The 15618-nt window shown below is 46.7% G+C and overlaps 1 protein-coding gene across 1 annotated transcript in view; it reads left to right on the forward strand.

Annotated features, from left to right (window-relative positions):
* The first annotated feature begins 12156 nt into the window (after nt 1-12156).
* Nucleotides 12157-15618, forward strand: part of LOC143930931 (alpha-2-macroglobulin-like protein 1) — a 281168-nt gene continuing 277706 nt past the window's right edge. Inside the window, exon 1 of the mRNA XM_077455621.1 lies at nt 12157-12234. Within this exon, the coding sequence (XP_077311747.1) occupies nt 12170-12234 (65 nt within the window). The 5' untranslated portion in view covers nt 12157-12169. The remainder of the gene's footprint in view (nt 12235-15618) is intronic.

Below are 15618 nucleotides of genomic sequence, written 5' to 3' on the forward strand. Positions count from 1 at the left end.
TTTTCTTTTGGTTGTATTTGATCATCCTATTTATTTATTTTTTTTTGGCGCTATAAACAAAATAAGAACGCCAATTTTGAGAAAAACGTTTTTTTTTTAACTTTTGCTATAATAAAGATCCCCAAATTAAAAAACAAACAAAAAACGATATGTATTCTTCTACATATTTTTGGTAAAAAAAAAAAAAAATGTGAAAAGTGTATATTAATTGGTTTGCACAAAAGTTATAGCGCCTACAAACTAGGGGATAGTTTTATAGCTTTTTCTATTGTGAAAAAAAAAAAAAATGTGAAAAGTGTATATTAATTGGTTTGCACAAAAGTTATAGCGCCTACAAACTAGGGGATAGTTTTATAGCTTTTTTTATTGTGACTGCGATATTACGGCAGAAGGATTGGACACTTGACACTTTTTTTAAACCGTTGACATTTATAGAGCGATCAGTATTATAAATAGCCACTGATTTCTGTATAAATGTCACTGGCAGGGAAGGGGTTAAAACTAGGGGCGATCAAGGGGTTAAATGTGTTCCCTTACTGCGTGTTCTAACTGTGGGGGGATGGGACTGACTAGGGCGAGACCGATTGGTGTTCCATAGGAACACACATTCTGTCTCCTCTCTCCTGACAAAACGTGGATTTGTGTGTTTACATACACAGATCCACTTTCCTGCTCTGTCATGAGTGATCACATTCTATGCATTAAGATGAAAATCCTTCTGTGTGCAGCTGCCACCCCAGCACTCCCTAATACTCGCCTGAGCCCCATCTCTCTCCAGCGATGTCCACCAGTCCCTCAGCTGTCCGAGACTCTCCCTCCTGATTGACTGAGACACAGCAGCGGTGCCATTGGCTCCCATGGCTGTCAATCAAAGTCAGCCAATCAGGAGAAAGAGGGGGCTGATAGGCAGCTCCATGTCTGAGGATGGGTTCACACCCAATGGGATCGCATGTGATTCGCACCGCAGCGCAAATCACATGTAATGTCTGCGCGATGCGATTATAGCCATACATATAGTATCGATAAATTTGCATCACATTCACCCATGCGATCCGATTCATGTCCAATCTGTCAGTTCACAGGGCGATACACGAGCTGAAATGAGGGTGTCTTCATTATTGTATTGACACTCCCAGCAGAAGCGTGAACTGCCTTGTGAGTCGGGTGCGATGCGGGAAGCCTCAGTGGATTTGCAGTGTTCCCACATTGCATAAGTGTGAACCGGGACTTAATGGACACACGGAGCTGCAGCTCAGGTGCTGGTAAGCTACTTGCTGTGGGGACACTCGACAGGAGGGAGGAGGCAGGAACAGTGACGAGGGACCCAAGAAGAGGAGGATCTGGCCTGTTCTGTGCAAAACCAACTGCACTGAGGAGGTAAGTATAACATGTTTGTAATTAAAAAAAAGAGAGACTTTACAATCACTTTTCAAACATATGTGTCACACTTACCCCTAGTGTTGGTTGTCAGACTCTATAGCTGGCTCTGGGTTCTACACCTATAGCAGGATTGGGTGAAAGTGAAGGTCAAGGCACGGGAACAGGGCAGGGCAATGGGGAGCTTGAAGCACGTGTTGCAAACACTATCACACACATGACACTAAGGGCTTGGCAGGTTAAAGACAGGTATGGTCTCCACACAGTGGCCGTGTCCACACAAGTCACCCTGCAGGTGGACAGTCAGACAGAGAGAGTACAGCTCATCCAAAACCAGGATACTGGAATGAGACCATCAGCTGCCATGGTAGGCAGGGCTGCTGTTAGAAATCGCGGGTCCCCTACAACCTACCGACCTACCCCTCCCCCAGGAAATCAAATCACTACTTTGCAGCTATGGCAGAAATTAGAGCCTCACTACTGCTGTCCCATGACACCTGTTTTTTTTATTTTTATTTTACTTTTTTAAATTGCTGCATTGCAATTTTACCTTGAGACTGCATTTCAGCTGTAAGCCAAGTATTTGGAGACTGCAGCTGTCTCCTTCTGCTACAGATCCAGACACTTTGCCAATAAGTAGAACCGATCCCCCTGCAGAGCTGCCGGAGGGAGAAAGCTGGCAGCGCTGCAAGGGGGTCCACGGGTGTCAGTAGGCAGTTCAGCCGGCTCTCCTGCAGGTGCCCGGGCCCTTCTTCTGAAGTGACAGAGCTCGGCCTGTTACAGGAGGGCTGGCTGTACTGCCTTATCAGCAGCCCTGTGTACAAGAGCATTACACACTCCTGACAATATGGATGCCTTTTTAGACAGAATTTAGAATTTCCTACCGAAATGTTGTAACTTTTTCTGAAAAAAGAACCGCTCTTTTTCTTTATGTTTATGGTTCTCCTCCATAGTGTGGGTGGATAGGGTTGAGTGAAGTGATTTTGCAGAATTTGATTACACAGCAAAACCACCAATAAAGCCTTCACTAATGTTTTAATTAAAAGTAGCCTCACTTTTTTGCCATCTGGACTGTTTCGGAGAAAATGATCTTGAAATAGAAAAAAACTATTTGGCTTTTTTGTAACAGTATCAGATCAGTATGTCAGTGCCAACATGGCATGAAGTGGCTTTCTGGTGATGCTTTTGCAAGGGGACAAGTCAATGTCCTTAATCACAGTACGTGGGTGGAATAATCTTGGATGCCATTCAACTAGAAAAATGCACTTCACTAGGCTCTTCTCTCCTGCCAATATCAAACTAAAAATATCTTGCAATTCACTTTATACAAAGTTTGACTTGGCTGATGGCCTCTTAAATGTCAACTGGTGCCTTTTTCTCTTTGGAAACTTTGCGTAACGCATACACACACTGCGCATGTGCAAACAGTTTTTTTAGATACGGTATGGATTTTAAGGGGAGCCCCGCACCCAAAAAAAAAAAGCATGGGCCCCCCCAGGCCCTATATACTCTGAACAGCAGTATACAGTATATACTGTATGGCCTGCCCTTTTATACTACCAGAACACGGTAACCCCTCACAGATATTCTCGTTGAGCGCAGGAAAGGGCCCTGCTTTGAAATAGATCAAAAACTATAATTATATGCCCCTTTTAAACAGGGGCAGAAAAATTTGGCCTTTGGTGGTGTCACAACACTGTAACCCCTCAGATACTCCTTGTTGAGAGCAGGAACGGGCTCTGCTGTGAAATTTTAGATCAAAAATTGTAATTGCATGCCCCTTTTAAGGCAGAAAAATTTGGCCTTAGGCAGTGGTGGTGGTGCCCTAAACCAAAGATTTTCTTTAGAAGCTAGCATCATCAAGATTGAGGAGGAATAGGATAGTCACTCAGCATAGACAGTCTTCAAGGGATTCAACATCCATAGAAAATCAATCAGTTACATCAGCATCAGGTGCTTGGTAGCTGGTGATCCAAGACTGATTCATTTTTATCAATGAGCCTATCAATGGTGTCTGGACAGGCGCACTCTGTGATCCATTACAAATACTCCAGCAGCACTGAATGTGCGTTCAGAAAGAATGCTGGATGCAGGACAAGCCAGTAGCTCAATTACATATTGAGCAAGCTCTGGCCAGTGGTCCATCCTCAAGACCCAGTAACCCAGTGGATTCTCTGTTGGAAAGGTCTCCAAGTCTGATCTTGCCCCTACATATTCCTGCACCATATAATGCAGACGCTAATGATGGTTGCTTGAACCGATCAGACCTTGGTGCTGAGGACTAAAGAATTGTCTGAAGGCATCGGTCAGCCGACCACCTTCTCCACCGCTCTTTCTGTGACTGAACAAAGCCTCAGCAACACGTTGTCCAGCACCAGGAAATTGTAACCTCCCAGGGTCTGGAATTGCATTGCACAAACTTTGCTTCAAGGGCTCCTGAAGATGTTTCACCCTCTGCTCCCTCTGCAAAGACAGGATGAGTTCTGCAACCTTACCCTTGTAACGTGGATCAAGAAGGTAGCCAGTAATGATTCCTCTCCTTGATACCATGAATCCTGGGTCCTTTTGCAGGCTTTGCAGAATCGGGGAGGCGATGCAGCATAAGTTTGCAGAGGCATTTGATCCCAAGTGTTCTGGATCACATGATCACAACTACCTCCTCCCAGCCACGTACAACTCCATGGGTTTCTGGGGACTGAAAACCATCCCTTGAAGACTGCTGCTGAGTGTTATCCTCCATGTCCAAGCTGACACAATCCTCCTCCTCCTCTTCTTCCTGTGTGTTTGGCGGGCCCGCATGAATACTATCTGGAGAAAGGGGGCCTTGAGAGGTAAGGAAGTCATCCTCTTCCTCCCGCTGTACTGCCTCAAGTGCCCTGTCCATTATTCCACGAAGCGTGTGCTCCAACAAGAAGACAAGAGGGACAGTATCACTGATGCACACATTGTCACTGCTCACCATCCTCGGGCCTCCTCAAATGGTAAAAGACTGTGCATGCATCCTTGATCAGTAGCCACTGGCGTGGCAAAAAAAAGCCAAGCTCCCCTGACCCTGTCCTGGTGACATACTCACACAGGTACTCATTGATGGCCCTCTGCTGCATGTGCAGCCACTGCAGCATTGCCAACGTTGAGTTCCACCTGGTGGGCATGTCACAAATGAGACGGTTGGTGGGCAGGTTGCATTCCCTTTAAATGTCAGCCAACCGAGCATGGCATGTCACCGGCGGAAATGACCACAGACTTTCCTGGCCTGTCTCAGGAAATCCTGTAAGCCTGGGTACCTGCTCAAGAACTACTGCACCACCAAATTCTGGACGTGAGCCAAACAGGGTACATGGGTCAAGTGTCCATGTTGGAGGGCGGAGAGGAGGTTAGTGCCATTGTCACATACAACCATTCCTGGATGAAGCTGGCATGGCGTCAACCACCTCTGAGCCTGCCCCTGCAGAGCTGACAGAATCTCTGCCCCAGCGTGGCTCCTGTCCCCTAAGCAGACCAACTCAAGCACTGCATTGCATCTTTTTGTCTGAGTGCTTGCATAGCCCCTTGAACGCCTACGGAACACCGCTGGTTTAGAGGACAAATCTGCAGAGGAAGAGGCCGTAGAGGAAGAAGAAGAGGAGGGGTGGAGTAGAGAGCTGTGAATCACCACTAGCATTTTGGAGGCATGGAGGCGGAACAAGCTCCAACAATAATGAACCCTGTCCTGCATCCTTTCCAGCTGCCAGCAGTTACCCAGTGCGCCATGAAAGAAAGGTAACGTCCCTGTCCATTTCTGCTGGACCATGAGTCAGTGGTAATATGCACCTTACTGCTAACCGCCCTGTCCAACGAGGCCAAGACATTGCCTTCCACATGCCGGTAGAGAGCTGGAATGGCCTTCTGTGAAAAGAAATGGCGTTTGGGAACCTTCCACTGAGGTACCGCACATTCCACAAATTCACGAAAGTGAGCAGAGTCTACCAGCTGAAAAGGCAGTAGTTGCAGTGCTAGCAAATTGGCCAAGCTAGCATTCAGACACTGAGCATGTGGATGGCTGGGACTGAATTTCTTTCTATGGTTTCACAACTTGCGTAGGGAAATTTGCCTACTAAAATTGAATGGTGGTGTACCGCTAGAAAATTGTCCGCAAGTACTTGGGACACCTATTGCTATACCTTCATTCCTCTCTGTGCGAGTTTCTGAGAGGACTGAAGGTATAGTGTAGTTGGAGATCCCAGATGAGGACCAAGGAGAAGTCTGCCTTGTTCTTTGATATGGAGCTTTCAAGTGCTGTTGCCAACAGACTGCATGGGGGGTCGTAATATGTCTGGTCAAGCATGTAGTGCCCAAGCGGCTTCCGTTTTGGCCATGCTTGATTCGCTTCAAACATAGGTTGCAAACAGCAGCGGTGCGATCTGCTGCACACGTGTCAAAAAAGGCCCACACTAAACTTTTTTTAAATAAGCGGGGAGTCAGCAGCGCCCTGCATCTGCTTAGCTCTGCGGTGTGATGCAATAGGGTGTCTGTCCTTAAGTTGCCCCCTGGAGGGCAACCTGCCTTTTTGGAGATGTGCCTCCTCCTCCTCTCTTCTATCAGGCACCCAAGTAGAGTCAGTGACCTCATCATCGCCTCCCTGCTCGTCACTGGAGCAAACTTGGCAGTATGCTGCAGCTGGGGAAACATGACTGCCAGTTTTTTGTCCTTCTTGGGCAACCCCTCTCTCTAGGCTCACGTTACTCCCTACCATCATTGGAGCCTTCAAATCACTGCGCATCCTCCAGCAGCATTTACCTGACACTGTGGTTGAATAGTTTGGGGGACTCCTCCGTGAATGATGGTGGGGCTAGGGAAGCAGTGACTGTTGAAAAGGAGCCAATGGAAGAGGCCGCTTTTGGAAGCTGCATTGGCAGGCAAACTAGTCTGCGCCTGGGTGACAGAGGATGAGGAGGATGAGGACGGCTTTGTTATCCACTCCATCAACTCTTCTGCATGTTGTCAATAACATGGCCAGCAGCAGAAAAATAGGACTGGCGTGCCCCACGGCCACGTGCAGAGGATGCACCGTGTCCACGAACAGCACCGTAGACACAGACTGCTTGCCCTCTTTTAGTGGCCAGTGAGCGTCTGCCTCTCATTGGTGGCCTTCTGGACATGTCAATTTTGCTTTTCAACACCACACTACACTGTATTGTGTACTGTGTACACCACCAGAAAAGTAGTAGCAACTGCACTATGGGTGCACTGTATTGTGTACACCACCAGAAGTGTAATAGCAACTGCGGCTGCACTGTATTGTGTACTGTGTACACCACCAGAAGTGTAGTCAAAAACGTACACCAGGAATGCCCTGCAGCCAGATATAGGCTACACTGGATGCAGAGATATATCTATATCTATCGGAATAACCTGCCTGCCTTCTAAATCACACTATCTCTCCATCCACACCAACTACACACTACACTGGGCCGCCGTGTAGGCAGCCTTATATAGTGTGGGGCATGGACTTAGTCCCCCTGAGCCACGATTAGCCAAAGGCAACCCTGCCTTTGACCAATTATGTCTCTCTTAGCTGAGGGTGCTGGGATTGGCCAAAGCATGCAGATCATGGTGCATACTTTGGCCAATCGTCAAACAGCTATGCACTGCGATCTCGCACTGCATTATGGGGCGTTCCACGGCACTCGAATATGCCGCAAACGCCCCATAATGTTCGTTTTTCAACGAACGGGCGAACACCTGACGTTCGATCCGAACATAGAGCTCATCCCTAATTCTAATATTAAATTTGCACCACATGCTAGATCTAAAATGCATACTTTATCGATATGCTTGTTTATAAGTAATCGATACCAGGAATCTGGATGTAAGGTACTCTTTTGCTGGTATCGTACCCCTAGATTTCTACACTAAATGTATCTGCTTATCTCATTTTCCAGGTGGTGAGACAACCCACAGACATACCTTTTACATATCTTTTGGTCTTGTCCGTACCAGTGGCTGCTGGTCCATATGGTGGCGCAGGGATGCCGGCCTCCTAATCCATGCGCCTGGACACTAATCTACATGCAGGGCGCTGGACGCATGGATTCCAATGTGTGTTTTTTTTTTTTTTTTAGAAGCACATGATTAGAGCCTGAGGCTCTAATTGGCTTAAAAAAAAGGTGGGATCGGGGAAGCAGAGCACTGCACCCTGAGCCCACCCAGTTGTGTGACAATAGCGAATTAATAATAAATTAATGAATATTTTCTTCCTGATTCTCCTTCCGACCAGTCAGGAAGCGGGTCCTGAGACCCGTCACCTGATTTTACAGGAAGCGATCCTGGCCACCGTAGAGGAGGAGGGGGGAGACGTATTGTGGAAGCCGCTGTGATGCAAAGGAGGAGACGCAGGGGAAGCCACCGCCTGGAGGAAGCTCTGCCTATGACCTAGATAGGGTAAGTTCTGGGCAGGTGACCTGACCGACTGGGGGGGGGGGGTGGCTGTGGGTACATTGTTTGCCGCCCCCCCCTCAAAAAAATACCACCAGCCACTGGTTCCTACCTATGCGATTTTCTGGCTCAAGTCCATGTCATTACTTAGGACCCAGATTTTTTTCTCAATCATAATCCTCTCGAAACATATACTGAGCAAAATTATAAATGCAACACTTTTGTGTTTGCCCCTATTTATCACCAGCTGAACAAAAGGCCTATTTCTCTCAAATCTGTCTAAATCTGTGTTTAGTGAGCATTTTTCCGAGATAATCCATCCACCTCACAGGTGTAGCATATCAAAATGCTGATTAGACAGCATGATTATTGTGCAGGTGTGCCTTAGGCTGACCACAATAAAAGGCCACTCTAAAATGTGCAGTTTTACTGTACTGGGGGGGGGGCCCGAAAACATCTGGTGTGACCAGCATTTGCCTCACATCTACTTGATCAGGTTGTTGATTGTGGTCGGTGGAATGTTGGTCCATTCCTCTTTAATGGCTGTGCGAAGTTGCTGAATATTGGCAGGAACCGGAACACAATGTTGTATATGCCAACCCAGAGCATCCCAAACATACTCAATTGGTGACATGTCGTCCAGTGAGTATGCTGGCCATGCAAGAATTGGGATGTTTCAAGCTTCCAGGAACTGTGTACAGATCATTGCAACATGGAGCCGTGCATTATCATGCTGCAACATGAGGTGATGGTCGTGGATGAACGGCACAACAATGGGCCTCAGGATATCGTCACGGTATCTCTGTTCATTAAAAATGCGATCAATAAAATGCACCTGCATTCATTGTCCATAGCATATGCCTGCCCATATCATAACCCCCACCGCCACCATTGGGCGCCAGACACTTCTTGAATGCAAAAGAGATTTTATTTCTCTTAACAGAACTTTGGGAGAGAGGGTTAGGGCCAGGACACCCTTAGGTAGTTGCAATGTTAATTGTCAGATTCCGAGAATTCAACAGGAGGACAGCCATGCAGGGAAAGGCATCCAGGAAGACTCCACATCTGCATGTGTGGGAATGCTGTCTCCTATGGCAACAGTCTTTAACAGTTTCTAACACAAAGTGTAACAGTTCCTTCACTTCCACTACAATCACTTGTTGCAGTTCTCCAGCCCACTGAGCTCCCAGTCTCTCTCACTAGACTAGATGATTCACTGCCACTGAATCCCATGAGCACCTCCAATCTTCACTGTAGCATCTTCCTCAAGAGTCACCCCGGCCTCTCTGTTGGGTCCCTAGCTTTGCACTTAAGATACTTCTCAAGCTTCACCCCGCTGGCCTGCTCAGTCCCTGGATTGACACAAAAGGCTGCTCTGCAAGTGTCACCTCTGCTGGCTGATTCCCTGGATGGTGAGAATACTGCTCTGGTAATTGCTTCAGCTACTCCCTGTGGTCCCTAGTAATAAGGTGGATGGTCCCTTAGTGACGACAGCTTTCTCTTCCATCTCCAACCACGACAGGTCCTCCAGCCGGCAGAACCGTTACTTCTGATTGGACTGCAAACTACAGTCCCAACCCTGCACTGCTCTCTTGCTTCTGGATAGTCCTTCAGACAGCCAAGCAGCCAGATGTGCCCAGGATAAGCCCAAACTATGGCCTAGCAGCCTGGGCAATACAACACACGTCCACCCAAACAGCCATCCAGGTGGCACAGAACCCCGATCACCTGACTCTACCCAAATATATAGGTTCTCCCAGCAGGCCAAGAGATTCAAGAAAATCCCTACCCATTGGCTGAGACACCCCATATACTCATAATCTATCCTTGCTTTGCCCTTGTCTTATCTAATGCCACCAGGTACACGGCCACCTAACGGCAAAAGAGATAAGTGCAGCAATTGCAAACTTGGAGTGAAATCAGTGGATCCTCAACAATTAGCCAAAGTAGCTATACCTGACAGGCAAATTTAGGAGCAAACCTGCCGAAGCATCAGAAGCTACATGTAGATCTGGATGTCTTCCAATTTGGATCAGTTGGGTTTTTTTTTTTTTCACTTCCCTTCCAAACCCCATGTTATTTCATTGTCCACACTATGATTTATTTTCATGTGACTGTTATAAATAAGGGGGGGGGGGGGGAGTCTATTGTAATCACCTATGTGACTTTTTTTACTTTGCTTCTGACCTTTTTTTTTATTGGACACAGTATTTTTGTATGCATTCTCTACAATGTAAACATGTATATACTTTAACCGATTGAGATCCGCGCTACAGCCGAATGACGGCTACAGCGAGGACCTGCTTTGCCGGGACTACATCTACGTCTATTGACGTCGGCCTGTGCACGTCGGGGCGCGCTCTGTGATCAGCGAGTCTATGAGAGTCGCCTGATCACAGATTGGAGCAAGGGATCGATCCCGACCCCTTACCACGTGATCAGCTGTCAGCCAATGACAGCTGATCATGTGATCACAACAGAGCCGGTAATCGGCTATTTTTCCGGTCACCAGCGGCCGTGATCGGGACTTCAGTCCCGATCACGGCAAGCTGGGGCCAGCTCATCAGTGCCCACCTGCCCCCTGCCAGTGCCACCTAAATATAGGAAAAAGTGCCACCCATCCGTGCCACCTTATCTGTGCCCATCAGTACTGCCTTATCTGTGCCTATCGGTGCCATCTTATCTGTGCCTATCGGTGCCACCTTAACTCTACCTATCAGTGCCCACCAGTGCAGCCTATCCATGCCCACCAGTGCCGCCTCATCAGCGCATTTCAATGAAGGAGAAAAATTTTATAACAAACTATTAAGGCTCGGTTCACACAGGGGTGACTTGTCCAGGCGACTTCGCCGCCTGACAAGTCGCGCCCCGTTCTGTACTACGGAACCGTTCTAATAGGAGCGACTCAAGTCGCTCCGACTTAGAAAAAAGGTTCCTGTACTACTTTTGCGGCGACTTCGGGCGACTTGCATTGACTTCTATACAGAAGTCGTTTTGCAAGTCGCCGCTGAGGTCGCGGCGCTGCAAGTCGTGCCGCCTACTGTGTGAACCGAGCCTAAACATGATTTTTTTTTTTTTGCATCTTTTTTTGTTTGTTTAGCAAAAAATAAAACTCCCAGCTGTAATTAAATACCATCAAAAGAAATCTCTATTTGTGGGGAAAAAAAATTATAAAAATGTCATATGTGTACAGTGTTGTATTACCGCGCAATTGTCATTCAAAGTGCATTAGCGCTGAAAGCTGAAAATTGGTCTGGGCAGGAGGGGGGTTTAAGTGCCCAGTAAGCAAGAGGTTAAAGAGGGATTCCGCCCAAAAAAAAATATTAAAAGCCAGCAGCTATAAATACTACAGCTGCTGACTTTTAATAAATGGAAACTCACCTGTCCCGGGTTCCAGCGATGCCGAGGCCGATCGACCGCTCGGGCCTCGGCTGCTGCCGCCGCCATTCGAGGTGAGGGAATCAGGAAGTAAAGCGAATCGGCTTCACTTCCCGATTCCCTACTGCGCATGCGCGAGCCGCGCAGCGCAAGGGGAATGGTCCGCGCTGTCACTGGGACCCGTGTGTGTCCCAGCAGACAGCGCGGTAGGGCAGGAAATGGCGTAGACTCCCATGGGAGTCTATGCCCGGAAGTGGGTGAAAATACCTGTCTTTGACAGGTATCTCCACCCCCTCCCCCCTGAAAGGTGTCAATTGTGACACCGGAGGGGGGGGGGGGGGTTCCGATGAGCGGAGGTTCCACTTTAGGGTGGAATCCCACTTTAAGTAAATACTGGATTAAAAAAGGTTATGCAGCGAGTTATTTGAAAAAGGTTTGAGTATTTTTTACACTAAAAGCTGGAATTGGACTTTAATCCTAACAATGAACTTAACTCTTTGTTTTCTAAGGAAGCCGTGTCATCACCAAGTTAACCTCGGATACTTCTAGATACCGGCTGGGTAACAAGTTACCAAAGACTTTTGAATGTGTAATCCTGTTATAACTGAGGAGGTTGAGTGAGACATAATAGACTGGGCTTTAAGGCTGCTGATAAATAAAGTAGATAGTGAAGCGTTGGATATCTTGCAGGCTCATAGGTTTACAAAATGTTGATTGAAAGATGGAGGGTCCAGCACGTGCGATTTGTATGAAAATAACATTGTATATATTTGAATTTCTCTTTAATTGAATCTCATGTATCTTTTTATTTTAACTTGTAAGAAAATGACCTTCAAATCCCCCCCCTCAGCACAAACACAGGCCTGGATGTGACTTCCCAAACAAATATTTGATGTGTTGGTCAATGCCCAGCCTTGCAACCATGCCATCATACGAGCAATATAAGACCAGCCAAATAGCAATTCCTAGCACACAAGTATTGTCTGGTCTGTGTCACATAATGTGTCTCTGGACTTTATGTGTTGGGCTGATCCTTCTGCAGGTCTGCTCGGTGCAAGCAAAACTGTGAGTATTTCTTATGTATATTATTTGTGAGTCAAGAAGGATATAACCGATATGCTTTCCGTGATCACCAACCCTTAGCTGTTAAATTGGCACAGCAGATAATATTAGACTAGCAGATTTCAGTGTTTATTCTCAGAAAGACTTTTGAATATGGAATTTTCATTTCCGAGCATTACTTGCTAATCTATCGATCACTTTTATTTCTTTATATTTTTGTTTATTTTTAACTAAAGGTTTGGTATCATGGATTGTCTGGGTATTCCATGTATTTTATAGTTTTATGTGGCATTTTGTTTATAAGGTTTCATGCATACTAGAAGGCTAAAAACTGTTTTAGAAGCACTGAACAAAAAAAAATGCTAATGTTTGAGCTTTTTTTTTTTTTTTTTTTTTTTTAGCATTTAGCATTTAGCAGTGTATAGTCTAGTCTAGTGTTTAACCACTTGACCACTGGGCACTTAAAGTGGTTGTAAACCCTTACAAACCACTTTGACCTACAGGTAAGCCTAGATTAAGGCTTACCTGTAGGTCCAAGAAATATCTCCCAAACCTATACGGTTTAGGAGATATTTGCCCGAGGACGGGCACCGCTGTGGACAGCGGTGCGCAGGCGCACTGAGCGTGGCATTCTCGATAACGAAGATGCCGCGCGTCTCGGCTCCCATGCGCATGCGCGGGAGTGACGTCATCGCTGCTTCGCCGAATGACAGCGGCGGAGCTGCGAGACCCACCGAGAAGATGGATGCGCCGGACTACAGGGGACAGCGGTGACTTCGCTGGCTCCTGTGTCAGGTAAGTGACACATAATGGACTACTATGCGATGCATAGTAGTCCATTATGCTTTGCCTTTGCAGGGAATGAAAGAGGAAGTAAACTCATCAGGGTTTACTTCCTCTTTAACCACTTCAATACAGGGCACTTTCGCCCCCTTCCTTCCCAGCCCAATTTTCAGCTTTCATCGCTCTAGCGAATTCAATGACAATTGCGCGGTCGTGCTACACTATACCCAAATGAAATTGTTATCATTTTGTTCGCACAAATAGAGCTTTATTTTGGTGTTATTTATTCACGACTCCGTTTTTTATTTTTTGCGATATAAGCGCAAAAAAAATTTGGGAAAAAAACTATATTTTCTTTTTTCTATTTGAAAAGAAATCCAATAAAATCAAATTTTGTCATAAATTTAAGCCAAAATGTATTCTGCTACATGTTTTTGGTAAAAAAAATTCCGTTAAGTGTATAATAATTGGTTTGTGTGATCACGGACATATGTACGCAAATGATCATGTACATATTTGTGCAGGTGATCACGTACATATGTGTGCAGATAATCATTGGAACATGTGATTTTAGTGGGACATATGTGGGGGACATGTTTTTATTATTAGGGACATGTGTTTTTATTATTTGGGGACATGTATGTTTTGGGGACATGTGTGTTTTGGAGACATGTGTGGGGACTGTGTTTGTACTGTGTGGTGTGTTGTGTGTTGACACTAGACTGATGATCAGTGAGTAAAAAGCTGTAAAAAACAGCTCATACTCACTAATCATCAGCCGGCTGCAGCGTTCTGCTCTCCTCTCCTCAGCGATGACTTCCGTGTGAGGAGAGGAGAGCCGATTGCCTAGCAACCGGCTGTTTGTTTACATCACATGACGGCCGTGATTGGACACGGCCGTCATGTGATCAGGAGTGCCAATCACAGAGCCCTCCTGCCGATCTGAGATGTGCCGTGTCCGGGTGACACGAGCACATCGGGATCGCACAGCTGCGCGGGCACGCGCTCGCGCGATCCCGCTACTTCTGAAGGACGTTCCCGAACGTCCTATCAGGAGTAGACGGCTCCCACCCGGCCGTATATATGCATTGGCCGGGTGGGAAGTGGTTAAACACCCTTAATAACCAGACCAATTTTCAGCTTTCGGTGCTCTCACATTTTGAATGACAATTACTCAGTCATGCAACACTGTACCCATATGAAATTTTTGTCCTTTTTTTCACACAAATGGAGCTTTCTATTGGCGGTATTTAATCACCGCTCGTTTTTTTTTTTTTTTTGTGCTATAAAAGAAAAAAGACCTAAAATTCTGTACAAAAATGAATTTTTCTTTGTTTCTGTTATAAAATTTAGCAGATTAGTAATTTTTTCTTCATACATTTTGGCCAGAATTTATACCACTACATATCTTTGGTAAAAATAAGTACAAATTGGTGGATATTATTTGGTCTTTGTGAAAGTTATAGAGTCCACAAGCTATGGTGCCAATATCTGAAAATTGATCACACCTGAAGGACTGACGGCCTATTTCAATTCTTGAGACCCTAACATGCCAGAAAAGTACAAATACCCCCAAATTTTTGGAAAGAAGACATTCCAAGGTATTTAGTAAGAGGCATGATGAGTTTTTTGAAGTTGTCATTCTTTCCCACAATTCTTTGCAAAATCAAGATTTTTTTTTCCTTTATTGTTATCTGTCTATTGTTTATTGTTCTTCTGTCGCCGCCTTCGGTTCTTCTGCCGGGCCACCGCGCCTTCTTGTAGCTCTTTTACAGGCGTAGGCCCGGTCTTCTGTCGCCGCCTTCCGTTCTTCTTCTTCTTGTTCTTGTTCTTCTTCTTCTCCAGGAGATGTTGACACGTCGCTCTCTCCGGCCGGAATGCCAGAGCCGCGCTGTGCGGTCACTTATATAGTGACAATGGGGCGGGGTCACATGGTATATGTCACATGGGTTGGTCACATGGTGACCCCGCCCCCTTACGATGTCATAGTCCCCATGTGACATCAACCCATGTGACCAACCCATGTGACATATACCATGTGACCCCGCCCCATTGTCACTATATAAGTGACCGCACAGCGCGGCTCTGGCATTCCGGCCGGAGAGAGCGACGTGTCAACATCTCCTGGGGAAGAAGAAGAAGAAGAACGGAAGGCGGTGACGGCGGCGACAGCGGCGACAGAAGACCGGGCCACCGCCTGTAAAAGAGCTACAAGAAGGCGCGGTGGCCCGGCAGAAGAACCGAAGGCGGCGACAGAAGAACGGAAGGCAGCGGCGACAGAAGACCGGGCCACCGCCTGCAAAAGAGCTACAAGAAGGTGCGGTGGCCCGGCAGAAGAACCGAAGAGGGGGACAAGACCCCCGAAGACGGAAGACCCCCGGAGCTGTGCAATAAAATATTTTATCTCGTGTGTTGTGTTTTTTTTTTTGGGTACTTTTATTTTACAGGTGAATGGGTAGGGGTACATTGTACCCCATACTCATTCACATAGGGTGGGGGGCCGGTATCCGGGGGCCCCCTTCTTAAAGGGGGCTCCCGGATTCCGATAAGCCCCCCGCCCGAAGACCCCGACAACCAACGGCCAGGGTTGTCGGGAAGAGGCCC

The sequence above is a fragment of the Lithobates pipiens genome, unplaced genomic scaffold (genome assembly GCF_037356315.1).
Source record: "Lithobates pipiens isolate NorthernLeopardFrog02 unplaced genomic scaffold, aLitPip1_a1.2 Scaffold_25, whole genome shotgun sequence".
Lineage (NCBI taxonomy): Eukaryota > Metazoa > Chordata > Amphibia > Anura > Ranidae > Lithobates > Lithobates pipiens.